General features: G+C 37.6%; 1 protein-coding gene across 3 annotated transcripts; it reads left to right on the plus strand.

The window, feature by feature from the left end:
* Positions 1-25: 25 nt before the first annotated feature.
* sclt1 (sodium channel and clathrin linker 1) lies at positions 26-21,036 on the plus strand. Of its 3 annotated transcripts, XM_028018488.1 has the most exons (22): positions 26-100; positions 428-467; positions 658-713; positions 3,592-3,644; positions 3,789-3,861; positions 4,019-4,074; positions 4,344-4,479; positions 6,514-6,636; positions 7,930-7,995; positions 8,698-8,768; positions 9,955-10,045; positions 10,289-10,380; positions 10,623-10,800; positions 10,986-11,084; positions 16,383-16,454; positions 16,610-16,684; positions 16,795-16,937; positions 17,034-17,226; positions 18,074-18,270; positions 19,485-19,563; positions 20,589-20,684; positions 20,808-21,036. In XM_028018488.1, the coding sequence occupies exons 2-22, from the start codon at positions 434-436 to the stop codon at positions 20,901-20,903; spliced, it is 2,079 nt and encodes a 692-aa protein (XP_027874289.1). In that variant the 5' UTR covers positions 26-100; positions 428-433; the 3' UTR covers positions 20,904-21,036. The 3 variants fall into 3 exon arrangements, with proteins under 3 accessions (XP_027874289.1, XP_027874287.1, XP_027874290.1); XM_028018486.1 differs by having other exon boundaries at positions 39-467; XM_028018489.1 differs by lacking the exon at positions 6,514-6,636 and having other exon boundaries at positions 39-467.
* The last annotated feature ends 70 nt before the right edge of the window (positions 21,037-21,106 follow it).

A 21,106-nucleotide genomic window follows, 5' to 3' on the forward strand; every position in this document is an offset into this window, starting at 1 on the left:
ATGAGCGTTTTAAGACGGAAGGACTTCAGCAGCGCACAACTTAATCGCCATTGGTTGTTATTTGTTTACTTCAAAACGGACGGCGGAAACACAAATTGGAGTAAAAACACGATTTTTGTTGTGTTATATAAAACAATACACATATTGTGTTGGTAAAATATAGCAAAGTTACTTTCTCCACTTACGATGTAGCTATTCAAACGTTGATTTATCTCGCTAAGTTTAGCTGTGATTGCCTCGCTGCTGTAGCTAGCTACAGAAGATTTCCAGAAGTAGCAACTGAAAAGTAGTTCTCAGTCGACCTGCTGTGTATTATTGTTTGTTCGTCAAACGTGTATTAACACGCAAGTTAAGATTGAAAAATCATTTTGCGTCTATGTAATTTTATCTAACAACACCACTTTATTTACTTTTGCCTACATACTAGAACACAATGGATGCAGAAATTGAATTTTTGCGAGATCAAGGTAAGAGCAGGTGCAGGGCAGTTTTATTATTCACGACTCTTATTTGTTTTGTTTTATTTTTTACCATTTTGTATTCCCCACAATTACGAACAATGGAAATGTTGTGAACGTTAACTACGATTTAAAACATTTTTCCATGGATAATAATTATGTTCGGAAACTAAGAGCTGATGCTTTGTCCTATCTGCAGTCCACAGGTTAAATTCTGCTCTTAGCCGCTATCAGCTGGGGGTCACATCGTCTCAGGTAATAAATCAAGCCTAGCTAAATGTAAAGTATATAACCTGATGATAATATTTATAATTAACTCTTGTCAGATATATCTGCCTTATTTTCAAGTTTGCAATTTGTGTTCATATGTCTTTAATCAAAAGCTGGGAAACAAGCACTATTAAGAGTTAGGTGCAGGGACTTGAAAAACTGTCCATACTCCCGGTTTGTCATAATGCAAAACATTTTTGTGATAAAATAAAAGTCTGAAAATGTGCTTACATTTGTATTCAGTCCATCTGAGTCACTAGTTTTGGTAACCACCTTTTGCTGGTGGCAGGTGTTTTGAGATGCATCTCTGACAGCACATCAAGACACTGACATTTTTGCCTATTTTTCTTTGGAAAAGACCTCAAGCTCAACCAGACTGCATAGAAAATGTCTGTGAACATCAGTTTTCAAGTTGTGCTGCAGATTCTCAATTATATATAAGTCTGGATATTAATTGTCTCATTTAACACAGAAATTTGATTTGATCCGAACCAGTCCATTGTAGCTGTATGTTTACTGCTGCCCTTCTGCTGGAAGGTGAATCTCTGTCTCAGGTACTGAATGTTTTGCCCCCTGTAATAGGTTTTCTTTCAGGACTGCCTTCTGTTGAGGTGGCCCAAGGTTTTATGGTGACTTTGGTTCGATTTGACTTTGGGCCCTCTTGAAAACATCACCTTCACTAGCAACGTTTCAAGCCACATCTGGTGGAACCAGGAAGACGAGGCCAAGATTTACAGTCACCTATAACGAGATGTATATGTAAATACATCTCAAACAAATCAGATATTAACACAGCAATCAAACAACAAAGAGTAGTATTTTCCCTTTTTCAAAGTAAACTTGCCAATTTCTTTGAATCTTAAAATTCAATAAAAAATTAAATTCTAAATTTATCTGTGTTGAAATTGTTCAATCAGATTTAATAGTATTCTGATCTTCAATAAACAAATCTAAAAATTATAATGACTAGGAGGTCCATGATGGTTTGGGGTCTCTAAACAGTGAATTACTTTGTTGAATCATTTGCTTGACTCTGTATCTTCAGTTTCCCTGTCCATGCTGAAAAAAGTATCCCCACAGCATCATGTTGCCACCACCAAGTTGTACTGTAGAGATGGTCTGTTTACCATCAGTTTTACGTGTTTTTTAATTGAACTTTCTTCTATAAGTTTGCTGTACCTTCCACGTGTTTTGTGGTAAACTACAAACAGGGACTTTTAGGACTTTCTTTTAACAATAGTCTGCTTGTTACCCCTCTTCCGTAACTGCCAAATGCATGACTAGTAGATATTTTCTAAGCAAAGTATTCCACCTAGATTGTGCAGAGCCTATAGCTCCCACACTACCCAGTCCTTGCCTGACTAACTATTTTAGGTGGACATCCATGCCCCTGACTTATTTGTTGTGATGTTTGATCTTCATGATGCTGTTTCTTCACTGATGTTCTCCAAAAATCCTCTGAGGTCTTAACTGAACAGCTTTATACTAAGATTGAAAAAAGAAACAGCAGGTGCATTCTATCTACTAATTATCTTTATTTAAGGGAAATCAAAATAAATGGGGACTGAATACAATTGCATGTCTTTTTAGATCTTTATTTTTATACATTTTAATACACTTTTAATGTAAGTTTATCATTGCCCTTACACTTCAAAATGATGCGACATCTTATGTTAGTCTCTTACATAAAATGAATCAAAGTTTGTGGCCATAATCTGACAACATATTAAAAAGCTGAAGGAATGTGAACACTCCTGCAAAGCTATATGTGTAAACAGATTCCAATCGAGATAATTTGTTTAAAAGTTAAAAATGGTGAGCGGTTGCCCTTCTCCCACCAGGTTGCCTTTGCCTCATGGTCATCCAGCTCTGTATGCTTCTTTTTGAAATCCTCCTGGCAGAAGTCTTAGTCATTTCCTAGCTCAGCTATTTGACTGCTCTGCGGGCCGTGTTTGCTTCCTCAACTTGCATGTCCTAGAGAGAGAACTGAACTATACACTTTTTTATGTCAGCTATTCAACAATGCTTTTGTCAGTTTCAATTAAAAACAACAACAACAAAAATTCAACAAAGAGTCAAAGAGAAAATGTTCAGGATATTAAATGCAAAATGCACTCATTGATTGTCCCCTTAGTGTAATAGAGAAGCAGAGGCAAAACCTAAACAACTTTTGGTTTGGATGAGTGAGATGCAAAAATACACAAAAAGCATGCCTAAAGCATCTGTTCTAGTCAATTAAAGAGAAAGAAGTTCTCAAGTTCTGCATTGGGCTCTAAAGTTTCTATCTGAACTTTGATATGGTCAGTAAAGAAATGGGTTTACAGGAGCATCTCGACAAGTTACTGAATGTAATTTGCTTCAGAACTTATCAAGACTGTCATTTTCCCTTTTGTCTGTAAATGATTTTCCACCACACTTTTTCCTTCCTCTTAACCTTACATTAATTTGCTTGGCTACAGCAGTCTGTGAGAAGCCAGCTTTCATAGCATTGACCTTATTGTCAAGCGATTCAGTGGCTATCTGCTGGGCAGATCATCAGTTTTTTTCATGATTGTGTTGGTCAGCACACAATCAAGATGTTGGTATAAAGTCATTTCTTCATTGTTATGATGTAACAGTGCAATTTTGTGACAGAACATTTCAATTTTTTAACATCTGTAAGTTATAATCATTAAAGTAAACAAAAATAAATACTGTCTTTATTGAATCTGTGGTGTGTATGTTTTTTTGTTTCACTTTCAACATTTCTTTAAGTTAAAATAAATGAGCATTTTGATAATGTTGTGACTTACAAATTGACTGAGCTGGATCTTGGAAATTGTTGGGAACACAAAGCTAATCTGTCCTGTCTTGTGTTTGACAGCTGGATGAGGCACAGCAGGCAGAGTCTCCTCCACCCTGGCTGTCAGACAGAGGGTCAGACATGTTTCTTTTCTTTCTAATAGTTTAACATGTTTTAGAACCACCCTAATATCGCTTGAAGTTCTTATAGGTAAAAAAAAATAGAAAAGCAATTACTTTTATTCAGACAATTTTTGTAATTATTACTCTGTGTTATAGGATAATGGCTCCTCTTATAGCAGAGTATGACCGGCACATGGACGAAATGACTGAAAAGCTTCAGAAATATCAGGTAGAAAAACCTTAATGTGACATGTTCTTTATTCATATTCCAGCTTAAAACTTTGGCTCTATTGGGAAATGGTTGCTTCACCATCTAAAAAGATGGACTTGGATGATAAAAGTTTCTTGTTTTCCTGTTTGAAAACACTTGTGTTGTTGCTTCACAGGAGATGATGACAGATGTCAGACTGAAGCTGGAAAAGGTTGTGGAGGAAAATGAAAGGTAGAAAGATTTTAGTCCTGTCAATCGGTGGGCTTGAGCTGCAAAACAGAAGTCAAATTGGTACCATTTTCTTTCATCAGAGACGTGTTGAAATGATAACCGGTCATATAGCACTTGAAATATTTCTAAGAAATGACATCGACTGTATCGGCGTCTCCTGCCAGAATAAATTTGATAGGAATCAGGTTCCCCGGCCTGCGATTCAAAAGTTGTTGCTTTTTAAAATGATCTTTTCAATGTAATTTTTCAGCACTCATCACATTCTCCAGGTTGCATACGGAGCTGAGGGAGTCTATTGAGAAGCAGCTACACTCCCTGCCTGTGGACTCAGAAGCAGAGGGCAGCGCAGCAGAAGACACAGCCATCCTTAAAAACCTGCAGGAGCAAGTTCAACTGTCTGAACAGGTTTGCAAATGTGCCCGTAAATATCATGTGCTATTTAAAGTTTCATAAAATGCATCTATAGGCTTTTGTCAACGTTTGTATTTTAGCTTTCTATTAGCAGATCTTAGTTCTGGAGGTTCGTTGAGATTTGCAGCGACAGATCTAAAATTAATTGGAAAAACTAAATTTCTCAAAGTATCCAAAGAGAATAAAAAGTTTAGTGACTTTCTTTTTTTCTAGATCTGTTGCATGTTGTGATTAAAATATGCATATTTTTTTGTCCTCAAAACCATTTTTTATTTAGAGAATGGAAGACCACATAGCTAATTACATATAGAGAGTAAGAAATCTTGTCTGACAATTGATTACTTTGCATCGATGAATCAGAGGTTGGAATTAGATATTTTTCCCTTGATCAGCTCTTGTCTGTAGGGTGTCTGCAATAACTGAAATATCCAAGGTTTTGTTTGTCCTTGTTGAATGTTTCATCAAAATGAAGAATTGCTGTAATTTGTGGTCGATGAATTCATAAACCAGTAGCGTTCAGCTTGTATTTTTCGGATAGAATATTTGCCTCTATGGTTAAATTTGGATATTGTTACATTTATTACATTTTTGTTGTTTTTAAACGACTGCCTCTCTCAAAGGACGTGGAACAGTTTTTATGGAAAAAAAATTTTTTTTCCATAATTTTTATGGAAAAAAGATCAGTCAAGAGTGGAATCTGCATACCTCTTTCGCACCAAGCCAATGCAAACATGGTGCTGCTTTTATCACTAATAAATCTGACTGAATCACTGATTTATCTTTGTTAGCACCAACTCTGAGTTGGACCAGAAGAAAGAACGGTACTTGTCAGGGGCTTGGGAGTGGAGTCATGGAGACGAGCAACCAATCAAAATGTTGTAAATACCATGTTTAAAACGCCAGAGTTAGTTTTGTTTTTGATCTGCTTGTACTGCTTTTCTCCATTAAAACAGAGCACATATCAAACATTTAGCAGATGAGACGTTACTCTGTTAGATATCTCGACCAGATTGTATTATATTAGGTCGATATCTTTTGAGGAATCTCTGTCCTGGACTTTTAAGAGGATCTGGTGAATTTTGCCTCTTGGCCAGTTAGTTGTTCTGCGGTTTTGGTTTTGTTCTCTGATTTCTGAAGACTTCATGTTTTGTATTGGCCTTTTTAACGCCCAATTTATTTTATAACCTGCTAATAGTTTATTTGTGGGTAAAGGTAATTTATTCAGTCAAATATGAAATCTCGATCCAAAGAAGCTTGCTTAGTAATTTTACTTTAATCTGGAATCATACTTTTCTTTTGAAAATATTATGCAATTAAATTTCTTTTTTGATTGAAATAAAAAAAGAGTTCTACATATGATAATAGATTTTGATTTTACGAATATGGCTTTAGTGCTACAAAGATTATTCAGTCCATGATTGAATAGAACCAGCAATAAAAACCATTCTTTGCTTATAAAACTCCCACAGATTATATCCTAAATCTGTGAAGCAGCAGTTCTTCCTAGCCTGCTGAGATCCAGATAGAAGACTCAAACAGAAGTACAGAATCAGAATGTTTTGTTTACAAAGAAGGGTTAAGGAAAGAAGAAATATTTCTATATTAATTCTCAGCATTGAATATCAGAAAAAAACTAATGGCAAAAATGTTGGCAAAACAACTCAACTCCATTATTTTTGTGAACAGTGAATGGTGACAATGCTCGCTCCCTGAAACACTTCCTGCGGATTCTAAAATTGCAACAAAAGCTTTGCTGAGCCGTAGAATTTGATGCAGCTGGATGCCGTGAGCATTTGTCGTGACTGGCACATAAATTAGACGATCAATATAATTTTGATCTCTGCGTTCAGTTGTGAGCACCAGGAAACACGCCGCTCCAGCTTTGTCAGAGATGCTTCCTGAAATCTTTTTTTCCTCATCTGTTGGGAGGCAGCAGGAAAAAACAAACACAGTAGTTATGAGAGTAAATGTGGGTGGATTTTTTGTGTGTGTGTGTGTGTGTGTGTGTGTGCGCGCGCGCGAGTTCAGGAGCGGAAACAGGCCATGGAGCTGTGGCACACGACGGCCCAGGAGCTGGACCGCCTACAGCAGGTCTACCAGAGGGCCCTCTCTGACGGGCAGCTCCACAACGCTCAGAGACAGCAGCTCAAGGTTCACTTTCCCACATCAGCTTGTAGGACTGGCATATTCTACAAGCACAGAAAAGGGAAAAGCTTAAACTTTTGTACTTAGTGATGCATAAGTATTCAGAACCCTCAAGGTTTTTCTTATTTTATCACATTATCACCACAAATTAAGCAGGATTTATGGACTAGACCTTCACAAGCTAATGCATTGGCAGACAAAAACACTGAATTTTCAATTCAATATTTTACAAATAGAAATCTGATTAGTGTGTTTTGCACTTGTATTCAGCTCACCTTTTACTCTGACACACCACGTTAAACTAGGGCTAAAACAATTAGTCGGATTAATAGTGACTAATTGATTATTCAGATAATTGTAACTTATTTAGTACTTAATTTATCAATTAATTGTTAACTGGACTATACAGACTAAAAAGATGGGCATTTGCTGAAAGAACAACATAATCAGAGCAGTAATTAAGCCACAACTGTACAAATAATATAGATTTTGCATTTAAGATAAAACAAATAAACAGTTTGTAAATTTGTTCTACCCAGCACTTCTCAAGTGGACTAGTTTTTTTTCACAATTTTCAAATTCTGCTATAAAGGGTTATTAAGCAAATAATAATTATTCATCAAAGTTAATCAACAGATTAGCCCTAATCTGTTGATCAGCACCTGCTACTTAACTTCCTAAGTTAAGTAGCAGGTGCTTTATTTAACTTTCTGTTAAGGAAAGCAGAAAGGGCTTAGTTTTTCACATGTTGTTATTAGAAGTATTTTTTTAGCTGCAGATTCATTCTTTGCTACAAATGATGAAGCCTTCACCAAAGGAATGTTATGTTTTTGCATTTTAGCCAATTAAATGTTTATTTTCTTATTTAAAAAAATGAATAACATTATTTCTTATCTGCAGAATGTAACAATTTGTTTTATCCGATTACGTGATTAATCGTCTTCGTCTCTACATGCGCAAAGCAGATGGAGACGTACTTAAAAAAATCTTTCTGTTGTAATTACGTTGAAGGTGGTTATATAGCATTGACTGGAAGCGTAGTGTCTTTCACATGAGCTCCACACTGAAGTTTGTGTACAAAATGTACAAAACAGATTCATGAGTAAATGATGTCCACATTTTTGACCCGACTGTAGTAAAACTCCCATTTTGTGTTGGGGTCCTAACCCCTAGGTGGAGCTGTTGTCCTAGCAACAGGGGTTAATTAGAGTCGTTTGGTCTCAGGTAATTTTTGATATATGCTGGAGGTAATTACTGGCTCTTAAATGTTATTGAATGCCCACTTTTCTGCCATCACAGGATCAGCTTGTTCAGTTCCAGCAGCACTCTGACAAACTCCAAGCGGCCAATCAGAAGCTGGAATCTGTAAGTAATGCTTAATTAAAAGTGTGTTAAATTACTGGCTTCCAATTAGCCATGGGATCGAAATGCTTTGCGCCTTTCTAAAATGAACCCTGCTCTAATAATTAATCTTGTAACTAAGTGAATGGGTTTCTAAGTCCCACTGGTAGTGAGCCAGAAATGTCTTGTTGTATAATGGACTGTCAGCTTACTCGGTAATCCTCTAACTATCTCGGCTTTTTTTCTTTTTCCCCAACACATGGCGCTGTATACAACTTCCTCTCCGTCACTTGAAATCATAGACACAGCAGCACCATGCTGATCACGGCTCCGTTTCAAACAACCTCACCGAGCTTCACTCTAACTACGGACGTCTTCTTAACAAAATACACATGTGCTTACTTTGCACAACATTCAGTGCATGTAGAGACAGTATAGTAATACTATATCTTCCTAATGCATTTTTAATGTGCTTTTAAGCCCTGGGCTTTCCCCTCTCTGACTGTTCATGCAAGCAGTCTTTTTTCACCCACTGCATATGAGAGCAGTTTACTTTGTAGCCGTGAATGACTGATACAGGGTTCCTTAGGCTTTGTTCTGAAAGGACATGGAAAGTTTTAAGTGAGAAGTTTTGCTAAAAAGTTGCTTCTGACAGAAACTTTCAGAGCGGCGTGTTTGGGAGCTATGCCTCACAATTGGCATTCTTGTCTTTCCTGCCACACACAGACGAACCAGCAGCTCCTGAAGACGGTGACAGAGCAGAGCACAGAAATGGAGGAGCTGCACTGCCAGCTCAGGTAACAAAAAAAAAAAAAACCTTTGCGTTTTAAAGCTGCTGCTGCCAAAGGGTCTTGTTTCATTATGGATGCACAACACAAGGGAGGTTTCATGCCGGAGCCCTTCTTGTACCCCTTTGACAACAATTTCCCATCCAATTTGTGGAATAAAGATAAGTGTAAAAGGTTTTTTTTTTTTGTTTTTTTTCCCATTAACTGCAACCTGTTCACAAGGGCACAGAAAAGCAGCTAAATTAACATCTGCTTAACACTATTATGTCTGTATTGTCTTTGTTTGTCCTCAGGTACTCTTCAAAAGGAATCCTCAGCAAATGTGCCTGCATAATTACATTACAATTATTACCTTAATTATGCATTTAATTGGATCATAAGTCGGGCAGTTGTTAAAAAAATAATCAATCAACGCTAATTATTTCAAAACAGCAAATAATTGCCCTAATTAATCCCTCTGCGTGGCATTATGTTTTTGTTACTGAAGCAGTTTTGGCTGGGTTTTTTTTGTTTTGTTTTTTGTTTTGTTAAGAGATTACATTTAAATTCTTGACTTTGCCCTCAAGTTAGGAGTTAACTTTTAAGCAGCATTGACAGTGAATATATTGTACACTGCGTATGAAGGATCTGCCAAGAAAGGATTAGTGTCTTCATCAGGTCTTGCTGTCAGTGTCAGGTTGCCAGGAAACCAGCTGGTATTCAAGAAAGTCACTGTTCAGAGGCATCAGATTTAGAAAACTCCGGTATCAACACGGAGCGTCACCTGTACTTGTTATTCTATATATTCATCAAAATGCAAAAGTTGTTTTGTTTGAGAGCCAGAAAACCTGAAAGATCATCAAGAAAGTTTAAAGCATATCAAATAAAATCCTTCCATTGTTTTTCAAAGACAATTAGTAATTTTCAAGCACTTTTTTTTTGACTTCAGAAGAGACTTTAGAGCCACAAACCTTTGCAGTGTTTTACTGTGGCTTTTAATTTTTATGGATCTGCTGTGAATATAAGACCTCTGCAAATTTAGGCTGTAAGATATTAGGAAAATATGTGATTTTGGTAATATTGGTGAATGTTACGATACTGATTTGACTTGCGATGAATAAATAATGAAGAATTATTAGTGTCTGCCTCCACTGGTTTTCTCTCTTCAGTCGAATGCTTTGTGCTCAAACTATAAACTCTTTCTACGCTGGGTTAGGCAGGCTAAAGCTGAACTCAGGACGGCCACAGCCAGAGTGGACGAGATGACCAAATTTTTAGAGAATCTCCAGAAACAGATGAAAAGAAAAGTGAGTAAATCTAAGTAAATATTGATACATAAAAGATCCATTTAATAGTTTTTGGGAAAACTTCATGGATCCGGCACTGACAGATTATTTTGCCTTTCAATGTGTGTGTGACACTTTACCTGTTTAAGTGCTGTTTGATGTTGTTCATTTTCATCAAGCTTCAGTTATTACCAATGTTTTACTTCTTAAATATATTTCTACAAGATTCTGGTTGATGACTCATAGTCATACTTTTGTAATTAGGAGGAGGACATGGCTGAGGCTCAGGCCAGAGAGGACACAGCAGACAGAAGACTCCAGCAGCTTCAGACATCCCTGAGCCAACAGGAAACCCGGTGAACACATTTTTAACCTGCTGTTACTTCACCAGTAATCACCTGCCACTTCTTATAACAGGTCTGACGGGCGAGAAGGAACTGTTCTGTCAATCTTTTTATTTTCTTTTTTAAGTATACTGCAATATTGATTTGACGGGCAGTCATCGAGTTCCACATCTGTGCTTTAAGTGTCACAAGGCCAAACGGCAGCGCTTACTCTCTCTCCGCTGCTCGCTCTCACTGTTTTCCTCCTTTTCCAGGCTAAAGGCTGCATCTCTGGAGACAGAGGCAGTTCGTCGAGAGCAAGCTGTGTGGGAGACAAAGGTGGGGGAACTGCAGGCGCGTTGCACCACCCTGGAAGAGGAAAAGTTCGAGGCTCTGTCCAAAGTCAGAGAGAATGTTCAAGTAGCTGAAGAGGCTGTATTGCAGAAGGAGCAGGTGACCCCCAGTCTCTTCTCGTCTTTCCGTCAAATCTTTTCTTTTCTTTTTCTCTTTCTGTACTGACTTGAGTCTTCCTCTCAATCTGCTCAGCTGCACCATATCCCTGACAACTCTTCACACTCTCTCAGAAATACTACCTCTGAAATGTGCACCTTTTCCCCTCTTTTTATTTTACCCTGCAGTCCCTTTTAAGAGAGAAACAGAAGACAGAGGAGCTTGAAAAGACAACGCATGCCATCAAGCTCTTGATCCAGGAGGCTGCAGTCCGAACAAGGAAAGAGGTACATTTGGAACTGGTTGGATAAACATTTCTTTGTTTTAGCAGAATAAAATTGTGTCATTCATTACAAGCGCTAACTGAGGTTGGTTTATGAAGTAAAACTTCTGCATTTAGAAAAATGATTAAACCTCAACTTACCAAGCACTAATCTTACTTGTCTTAGCACATTGATTACATTGACAGATAAAAGAGCATTGCACTCTCATTCTGTGGAAGCTACAGGGTTTCTTCACTGTTTGGAAAAGTCTGGATATACAGATTTGGATTTGAGTATTTTTCAGGCTTGGATTAGAATGTAAATAGAAATTAGAATATGGAAAAGTATTTTAATGTATTTTTTCTATCCTCTTTAGTTTTTACAAAGTCTAATCCATCCGTGCACCTATGGGTTTTTTTTTCCAGGTTGCACATTCAGACCTGCAAAGCAAAAAAAAAAAAAAAAATCAAGGGTGAATAATTGAGCATTGACTCAATCTCCCAATTTCTGCTACTCATTGGGGAAAAAAATTCTTGAAACGGTTAAAACTATACTGGCATCATTCACACTTTTGATGTAAGATTGGTACTTTCTGAAGCTCAATTTTTTATTTTATTTTTTGCAGATTATCTGTCTAATGTTAAACTTTCACAAGTTCACAATACACTGATAGCTTTAGCAAATATATTTAAAAGAAACTGTTATTTATACAAGTTAGCTCCTGCAACTCTAAGGAGTTAAAAAACATACATTGTACATACAGTAGATATGCCATAAATATTAATGTTTGTATTTAAACTTCAAGAAACACGAGTCTGAAAAATTCTGCAATTTTGACATGAAAAATTCGTAGGAACACTGTGCAATCTGAAAGTTACAGTGATTTGTGTTCCTGTCACTGCAGAGCTCAACATCCAAACATGGCTGAAGCACTGGCTTGCATTTATTTATGTCTCTACACTTTTCAAATATGTCGAGGGAAGACATTTGAGGCCTTGGACTTTCTTCATTTAAGGACCCACATGCCTATTTAACTTTTTTTACCTTCCAGGTACTTAATTTTAAATATTACTTCGAGAGCAAGACACTTTTTTCCATTTTAATCTCTTTTTTGCCCCTTTCCCTCTTTTAAAGCCACTGAGAGGGAAGACAAGCATGTGTAATGAAGAATTAATCTCCAGGTTACCTACAAGTTTTTGCCAGACTTTGTACTCTGAGGACATAAGTATTGCCCAGACTGTTAAGCATTAGAAGGAAAACTTCCAGAACATCCTCTACATTCATATGTGTCCCTGGAAAAGATGTTAATTCAGTATATAAAAATCTTCTTTTTTTTCCTACAGTAGTTTACTTCCTCACACACAAACAAATAGAATTGGTTAAGCTTTAATTTTAAAATGTTTATTCAGTGAGAAAAAGCAAGTTATATAAAAAATAATTGTTGCTGGGATCAGATGACATCCAGAGTTGTCTTTGCGAGTAAAGAAAGGTTTTATTTACCTTAATACAAAAACTCAGCCTGTCACACTCGGTGCCTAACGCTCCTCAGCAGAAGGAAAACAGTGCACTGCCTCGCAAACGGTGCGTTCGAGGAACATACGTAAAACAGTCGCATTCAGTGACATATAGGAAAAATCAATACCAAGGATCAAGGCACAAGACAGACACAAAACCAAGTTCTGAAGGAATGAACAAGCTACAATGAAGAATGAATGAACTTATTATAATAAACAAAACAAATTGTACCTGTGAACTATAATACACATGAACAGTAAAATAAATAATAAATAAACTAGATAATAAATAAACTAATAAAATAAACTAATAAATTCGGTGTCTCACATAATAAATAAATAAAAACTCAACTGCACCTCTGTAAAATTAATTTATAGTTAAATGTTAATTTTAAATTTGTGTTTTGCTTCTTTTAAGTCGGTCAGAATCTTGAGAAGCATTTCATTTGTTATCCCCAGCTATAATTATCCCCTGGGGTGTAATTAGGACATGAAGCAGAATATCATTTCTCTAAGCTGCTCTTCAAAATGGGAAAAACTATAGACTATGGATCACAAGCAAGGAAGATGTATCTTGATCTGCCTGGGTCTGCATATGGCATCAAGAAAATTTGACCTTAACTTGCCCACTTAATGCACTGTTAACCATGGAGGGTCTCAATGCATTATTTCTGACCTTCTGCTGGTTGTTAGTATCTTTAGAAACACATTAGCTCTCATGTGCTTTATGTTAATATGCAGGAATATATGTTAATATGCAGGAATATATTATATATATTTACATTTGGAGAACATCATGTGCCAAGAAACTGAACCAAAACTGCATCAGTGACACAGCTGCAAAGAACATGTACGATATACACCGTGTTCCAAGTTATTATGTAAATTGGATTTAAGTGTCCAGGGAGGCGTCCAGGAGGCATCCAGGAGGCCTCCCTGGTGAGGTGTTCCGGGCACGTCCCACCGGGAGGAGGCCCCGGGGAAGACCCAGGACACGCTGGAGGGACTATGTCTCTCGGCTGGCCTGGGAACGCCTCGGGATTCCCCCGGAAGAGCTAGAAGAAGTGGCTGGGGAGAGGGAAGTCTGGGCCTCCCTCCTGCTACCCCTGCGACCCGACCTCGGATAAGCGGAAGAAGATGGATGGATGGATGGATTTAAGTGTCATAAAGATAAAATTTTTTGTTGTGCTATTAAATTTATAGATGGTATTGCGCGCCATGGCTCTTTGAACCACTATAATTAATTTCGGAGAGCTTGGTTGATTAGTTTGTCTGGTGAGCTCAATTAAAGGAAATCTACTTAAGGATGTTCAGCAGGCCACAGGTTTCAAGCAATATGGGAAAGAGAAAGGATCTCTCTGCGTATGAAAATCATCATAGTATACCTTGTAGTATGACAAGGTATGAAAACATTAGATATTTAACAAAAACTGAAGCGTTATTGTACTGTGAAAAGACTTGTGGCTGATTCAGAACAAAGATGGGTTTGTACAGATAAAAGGTTTCTGTTAGACAAATTCATCGGATTAAGAGAGCAGCTGTTAAAATGCCCTTACAAAGCAGCAAACAGTTATTTGAAGCTGCTGGTGCCTCTGGAACCTCAAGCTGTAGGATCTTCCAGAGGCTTGCAGTGCATGAACCTACTATTCGGCCGCCCCTAACCAGAGCTCACAAGCAGAAACGGTCACAGTGGGCCCAGCCGTGCATGAAGATTAGTTTTCAAACAGACTTGTTCATTGATAACTGCTGCGCAACCCTGAATGGTCCAGATGGACGCAGTAGTGAATAGGTGGTGGATGGCCACCACGTCCCAACACGGCTGTGACGTCAGCAAGGAGGTGGTGGAGTCATTTTTTGGGCTGAAATCATAGGGAGAGAATCATTGGTCGACACCTTCAGAGTCCCTGAAGGTGTGAAAATGACCTCAGCAAAGTAGATGGACTTTCTGACTGATCACTTTCTTTCATGGTTCAAAAAGAAGAGCCGTACCTTCCATAGCAAAATCATCTTCATGCATGACAATGCACCATCTCATGCTGCAAGGAATACCACTGTGTCATTGGCTGCTATGGGCATAAAAGGGGAGAAACTCATGGTGTGGTCACCATCCTCCTCTGACCTCAAAACTATTGAGAACCTTTGGAGTTTCGTCAAGCAGAAGATCTGAGGGTGTAATGCAGTTCATATCAAAACAGCAGCTCTGGGAAGGTTTTCTGACATCCTGCAAAGAAATTCAAGCAGAAACTTTCCACAAACTCACAAGTAAAATGGATGCAAGAATTGTGCTGTGATATCAAAGAAGGTCCTATGTTAACATGTAACTCGGTCTGTTAAGATGTTTTTGATTGAAATAGCTTTTGATTTTAGTACATGTGACCACTTAATGCTGCACATTCAAAGAATGACTGTTTTCAGTTCTTTATAATCCATAAAATGTTTAGAAAATTTGCATTGCATAATAATTTGGAACAGTGCATTTTGAGTTTTTTATTTTTGAAAAAAATACTGTTCTCATGGGGAGCTTTGTTCAGTAAAATTTGATTTATACTGTAATAGTTCATGACTTGAAAATTATGCTGACCATCATTTGCATTGACCATTTAAGAAAATCTGAGAAAATATCACTTGCATAATAATTTGGAACACGGTGTATGTATTTCTCCAAATAGGTTTAAGAATTCTACCTAAAATGGCTGTGTGTGTTTTTTCGTGAAGAAATGCATTTTACATGTCAGAAAGTAGGGAAAGAAGCAGGCTGCTGACTTTGATGAGTTTAAATTATTTAGTTAAAGAGAATAACATTCTCTTCAGTAAGTCCAAGGATATATCTCAGGTTTGTTAAAAAGAAAAAAACTGTCAACAAACGTCCTTTTCTGCCCTTTCTCTTTTGACTCACCAAAGCATTTATGAGCTTAGCAGTCATGAAAAGTACCAGCTGAGAAGCCAGCAGAGCATCTGCAATAATACAAAAACTTGTATTATTTTGACAGTGACAATGAAGGTCACATTAGCTAATTAGTTTTTTTAGTTAAAATTTTTAGATGATATATGAAAGAGAAAAACAAAACTCTTCAAGTTCTTTTTTATAGACATACAGTAGTCGTATTACAACCATAGAAAATTAAGCAATATTTACATAATTCCCATTTATCCACCAAAGCCTATGTCCTTAATCTTAAATAGATTTTTGCTAAACTCAGAAAAGATATGTGCTATTGGTTAAAATGTGGATAGACCAAAGATGGGTGTTAAGTTCTTAGTTTTGTTCCTGTTTTCTTTTTTTGTTAAAAACCTGAATAAACTTGATCGAAGGAGAATTGTCCAAGGCCAATCTCTGAGTAATCAGCTGGTGCATTTTCACTACTCATCCTTGAAACAAACTAAGACATCAGTCACAAATATATTTCAGATATTAAATAGTTGTTGTTATTGTAAATTATGGCTGTCGTTTCCTTAGACATTTACATTTTAAAAAGAAAATGTTTATTTTCGCATCATCTTAAGTTGTGTTCACGTTGCTACTTGTGGGACTGAAGAGTCATTTATTTATCTCGGCATTTAAATCTCCATTTCTTTTAAGCCTCATTTATGCTTCCTGTAAAATCTACGGTTTGATATTTTCCCCATTCAGGTTTTCTGCTTGTACTTTGAGTCATCTAATTGTGCTACCTGGAAAGGAAAATATTCAAGGCAGAGTCTGAATACAAACATACTTGATTCATTTTTTTCTCCATGTGCCGTGTCAACTCATTAATCGCTTGAGTGAAATCCTCTTTACTTTTTCTTTCGTTTCTTTTTGTTCCAACAGGTGGAAAACGTGCGCAAGCAGTGCAACATCCAAATCCATCGTATGGCAGAAGAACTGTCTGCACTGCAGCTGGTATAAACCTTCCCCCTCACGGGGATACTCCTTTCAAAATGACACTAAACCCTTTTTTAGTCTCTCTATTTTTTAGTCTCTCTTTTTTAGTCTGTTTTCAACTCATGTCTTCCATGTCAACCCTTACACCCCTGCCTCACACCCCCTCTTTCTAGGAGTGTGCAGATAAAGAGGCTCAGATTGAAAGATCCCAGCGTGAGAGGAAAGCTGTAGAAGAAGAACTGGAGAAGGTACTCGCAACAACTCGAGCAAGTTCTCTACTGCAGTCAGATGCAGAGATTTTGACGCCGTTTGATTACACTCTTCTATGACCGGGCACGTGGAATCTGTCTTTGTTTAGGTGTATAAGGAAGGCAGGGTGGAGCCGGACTTCAAGAAGATCGAGGCCCTTCATCAGAGGTGTCTAAATGCAGAGAGGCTGAAGGACGACGCTAACCTCACTCTCCAAAGCACTCAGAAGAAGCTGAAAAAGATGGAGATGGAGTAAGTGACATCGTGCACATCACTGTAGGCGAGTACTCTTTAGCTTAGCGGGCAGAAAATTAACCGCCATGATCCTCCTCATCTGGTCCACTGTAGCTACAGCGAGGAAGTGTCGCGGTGTCAGGAGGAGGCGCGGCGGCTGCAGGACTTGCTGGCTGCGGCTCGGAGCGACTGCGTCGGTGTCAGCGACGAGCGGCTTCAGCTGCAGCAGGAGAACACGCGGCTGCGCAAGGAGATGGATGACCTGCGCAAAGCCAGCATGCAGATCCAAAGAAACGCCAAGCAGAAAGTAATAGGGCTGAAACAATTAGTCGAATTAATCGTGATGAATCCATTATTGAAATAAAACTAATGTAGTAATTGGTTAATCGTTAACCAGAGTATACAGACTCAAAGACCTAATTTTGAATTTAAGATAAAAAAAACAAAAAACCTTCTTTGTCAGTAAATATGTCGTTTAATAATCTAAACTTAATTGACATCATCTGGCTTCAAATTCTGTAAAAAGAAAATCTTCTACTAAGCACCTTTTTTATCCAATTACGAATTGGGTAATACAAAAAATAGTCACAGACTATTGATAAGTCAAGCAGAAAGAACTGAGCTTTTCACGTGTTGATGAAGTATTTTCTAGCTGCAGATGCATTTTTTACTACAGATGATCAAGCATTCACTAAAGTAAAGTTATGTTACTCCATTTCGGGGAATAAAGAGTTTATTGCCTAAATAACTAAACAATACTAGACATGAAGGGAACAAGAAAAAGGGTTTAAACAAGGTTGGGAATAGAGAGGAGCCACTTGACGATTTACTGATATTGAGTGCCAGGAAAGATTTATAGAAAGTATGAAAAATCTGAGGTAATGTTGATAATTACTGACAGGGCTGTCATTCAGTGTTTTTAAAGAGGGCGGCTCTTTATTTCAGAAAATTGCACAGGATTCTTCACAATTTGTCATTCATTTTTACAATATACAGATGATTTTGATCATACGTATCATATGTATCTTTCAAAAGATACATATAATTATTACTTCAGGGTCAATGTTGCAGACTTTATTTAATTGTAAAGAAGGAACTGGGTATTTAAAAATATTTTAATCGGCAAGCTTTCTTTACGGCTGTCGCCGCTTTAGGTCTCCGAGATGGAGCAAGCATGCAGCCTCAAAGAGCAGGGACTTGATTCGCGGGTGAAGGAACTGGAGGAAAGGAGCCGAAGCTCCAGCGCCGATCTGACACGCCTCCTTGCAGCACAGCAGAAAAGCACTCAACGATGGAAGGAAGAGGCCAAGAACCTAGAGCAGGCCTTTGAAAGTAAAATCACAGCTCTCAAGTAAGAATGTGTGGAGATGGGCTTTAACATTTCTAAGGAAAGGAAAAAATGCACAGATCTATTTCTGGTGTTTCTGAAAAGGAAGAGAATAAGTTTATTTATGTAAGGCTGCGTGCAGCATACTGTACAGAGCAAATGTATTAAGTTAGATCTAAGCAGTCCTAAGATGCAAGAGATCAATACATGAAAGTTAAGACAACAACTAATTTCCATTTGGGATTATTAAAGTATTTCTAAGTGGAATAGAATTCTATTAGAAGGGTTTTGGGTTTATTACTAGTGAGTAATGATCTGTATAAATCTGAGCCCCAAGGCGGTCTCTGAAGCTCCTTTCGGTGCCAGTTTTTTCCCAGATCTTTGTTGCGGTTATTTTCCATGTGTGGTTCAGCTTTACTCTTGGGATTTCTTTCATTTTTCCACGACCTATCAAGCAAGAGCAGAAACATTAGTGTGCGGCTCTTTCATGTCTCCAGAGATGCTCTGCTGGGTTCAGGTCTACATCCTGGCATTGTCACTCATACACCATTACTGTTTTCCTCAAGCCACTCGTTTGATTCGACGGCACTCCGGTTTGGAGTGTCTTTGTAGCCTTTGACTAAGCTGACTACTTATCCAAATGGGCTGGCAAATCACATTAACAAATGTGCAGCGTCTATTGGTATATCTGAGTGCACCTGTGCCTTTCACTTGATGCAAAATGCTTTGCTTTTTACCCCCCTCTTTCTTTGTTTCTCATTAAAAAATGGAAAGCTGTTCGGTGCTTGACAAAAGCCAGCACATTCTTTGCAAGATAAAGCCCTCAACATGAAGTGTTGAGCCATAACAATTTAATGTAAAAGTAGTTAGTAACTGGCAGACAGCTTAAAGGGGATGTTTAAAATTGATGAAATGCATAAATATTTAATAGTGTGATTCATTATGTACAAAACAGTGTATTATTCAAGAACAAATACCCTTATTTTTTTAAGCTCCACTGCCTGAGGATTTTATTGCATCTGTTTTACCGTGAACACTATCAAAGGTGCTGAAACATCTCATACAAAAATTGATTTGACACTTGATGTTGTTCTGCTCTTAGCAATAGCCGATATACATCTGAAATAGTGCAAATGCTGGAAAACAAAGCTTTATAAATGTTTTTGTTGTGTCTTTGAGCAGAGCCTTGGCTCTAATGTTATTTTATTATTTTTTTTTCATCTTTGCTATGCTTTCAGGGCAGAACTGAAACGGCAGAAACAACGCTCGCTTGAGTTGGAGAACCAGCTCCAAACAGACCATAACACAATATCTGAGGTATGTGTGACTCCCAAACAGGAGCAAACTAGTGTTTGATTTAATGTAGCAGATCATGTAGTTGATATTAGCAAATGAAATACTGTTAAATGACACTGATGGTTCTCAATAAATTAGAATATACTTGAAAATGTTGTGAATTTTACTTAATTGAGAAAGTGAAACTCATATTCTGTATAATAATGACACTGTCTCATGTATTTATACCATTTATTTTGGCTAACTTTAACTTAAGTTTTTTATAAAACTTCAATGTTATACAAGACCTTGCACTTGATAAAACACAGTGGACCAGCACCAGGAAATGACATAGTTGCCTAAATGTGCAGCACTTTGATTGATTGACATAATTCCAGCCAACGTTTTTCTGTCTATAGTTTGCATCATCTCTTTGGGCCTGCATTGGTTTTTGAATACTCCACTTTAGTGAAACAGACTAAAACTTGCTGCAAAGTTAATTGGTCATCTGAAATTGCCCGGAGGTGAGAGCGAATATGTATTCATAGTTGTTTTTCCTGTGCTGCCATGTGATAGACTGCTGACCTTTCCAAGGTGTGCCACTGCTCTTACCCATTAGCTGCCAGAGATGAGCACCAGCCCCTTCTTGACCCCACTAAACATACAGCGAGTGTAAATGACAGATGGATGTCTGGCCACAGCACTCTATGAACAGTCAGCTTTTTAGCAATGACCTTTTGAGGCTTAACCTCCTTGAGGACAGTAAAATCCTTTTTAATTGGTCTTATGTTAAATTGTAATTTCTGACAAACAGGTTTTTGTGTTTTTATTCGCTGTAAGCCATGATTATCGAAATTAACACAAATGTATGTCAGGTATGAGTTTCAGTTTTTTCAATAGAATTGCTCCAATAAATACAATATTTAATTATATTCTAAGTCATTTATGCTTAAGAATAATGGACAGATATTTGCACTATTTGTCTGAACTGTTGTGCTTTGAAAACAATCTTAAACAGAAACTTTAGTGCTACACCCCATGTGTCAAACTGATCTGTGTTTGCTCAGTATGAGAAACAGCTTGCAGAATATCAAGAGAAGACAAGCCGTCTCCAGAGAAGACTGACACAAGCTGAACAGAAGGCAACTACAGCTTCGCATCAGGTACTGGTAGCTGCATTTCTTTTTCTACACAGGATAAATATACACACCTCTCCCATTAAGATGCATATATTTTAGGTTGATTATAGTTTTAGTTACTGTATGTGCATGTTGTTTGTTTTACAGCTGAATATGTTCGCATCACAGCGAAGGAAACCTGCCACAGTGGATCCAGGGGACTCTATGACAGTTGGCCATAACTTTGGGAAAATATTAAAATAGAATATGTTTTTATAACTCTTTCTTAGGTTCACATAGTTTGGGTTGTTGCTGCCTTTCCAGAGGCATTTAATAGCATATTTTCTAAGAAGGAATTGTATGTGTTTCAATAAATGAATACAAAATTAGAAAACCAGTGTTTTTGGTCTGCTTCGACTCAAACTGCAGGGGGAGCCACGTGCTTTAGGATAAAATCTCTAAGGTTA

This window comes from Xiphophorus couchianus, chromosome 5 (assembly GCF_001444195.1).
Source record: "Xiphophorus couchianus chromosome 5, X_couchianus-1.0, whole genome shotgun sequence".
Lineage (NCBI taxonomy): Eukaryota > Metazoa > Chordata > Actinopteri > Cyprinodontiformes > Poeciliidae > Xiphophorus > Xiphophorus couchianus.

What these genes read in the sequence shown, in the direction of transcription:
- sclt1 (XM_028018488.1), top strand. Translation starts at nt 434, where the DNA reads ATGGATGCAGAAATTGAATTTTTGCGAGATCAAG. An exon ending in TGGGGGTCACATCGTCTCAG is followed by an intron (nt 714 to 3,591) that starts GTAATAAATCAA and finishes TGTGTTTGACAG; the next exon opens with CTGGATGAGGCACAGCAGGC. An exon ending in AGTAAAATCACAGCTCTCAA is followed by an intron (nt 18,271 to 19,484) that starts GTAAGAATGTGT and finishes CTATGCTTTCAG; the next exon opens with GGCAGAACTGAAACGGCAGA.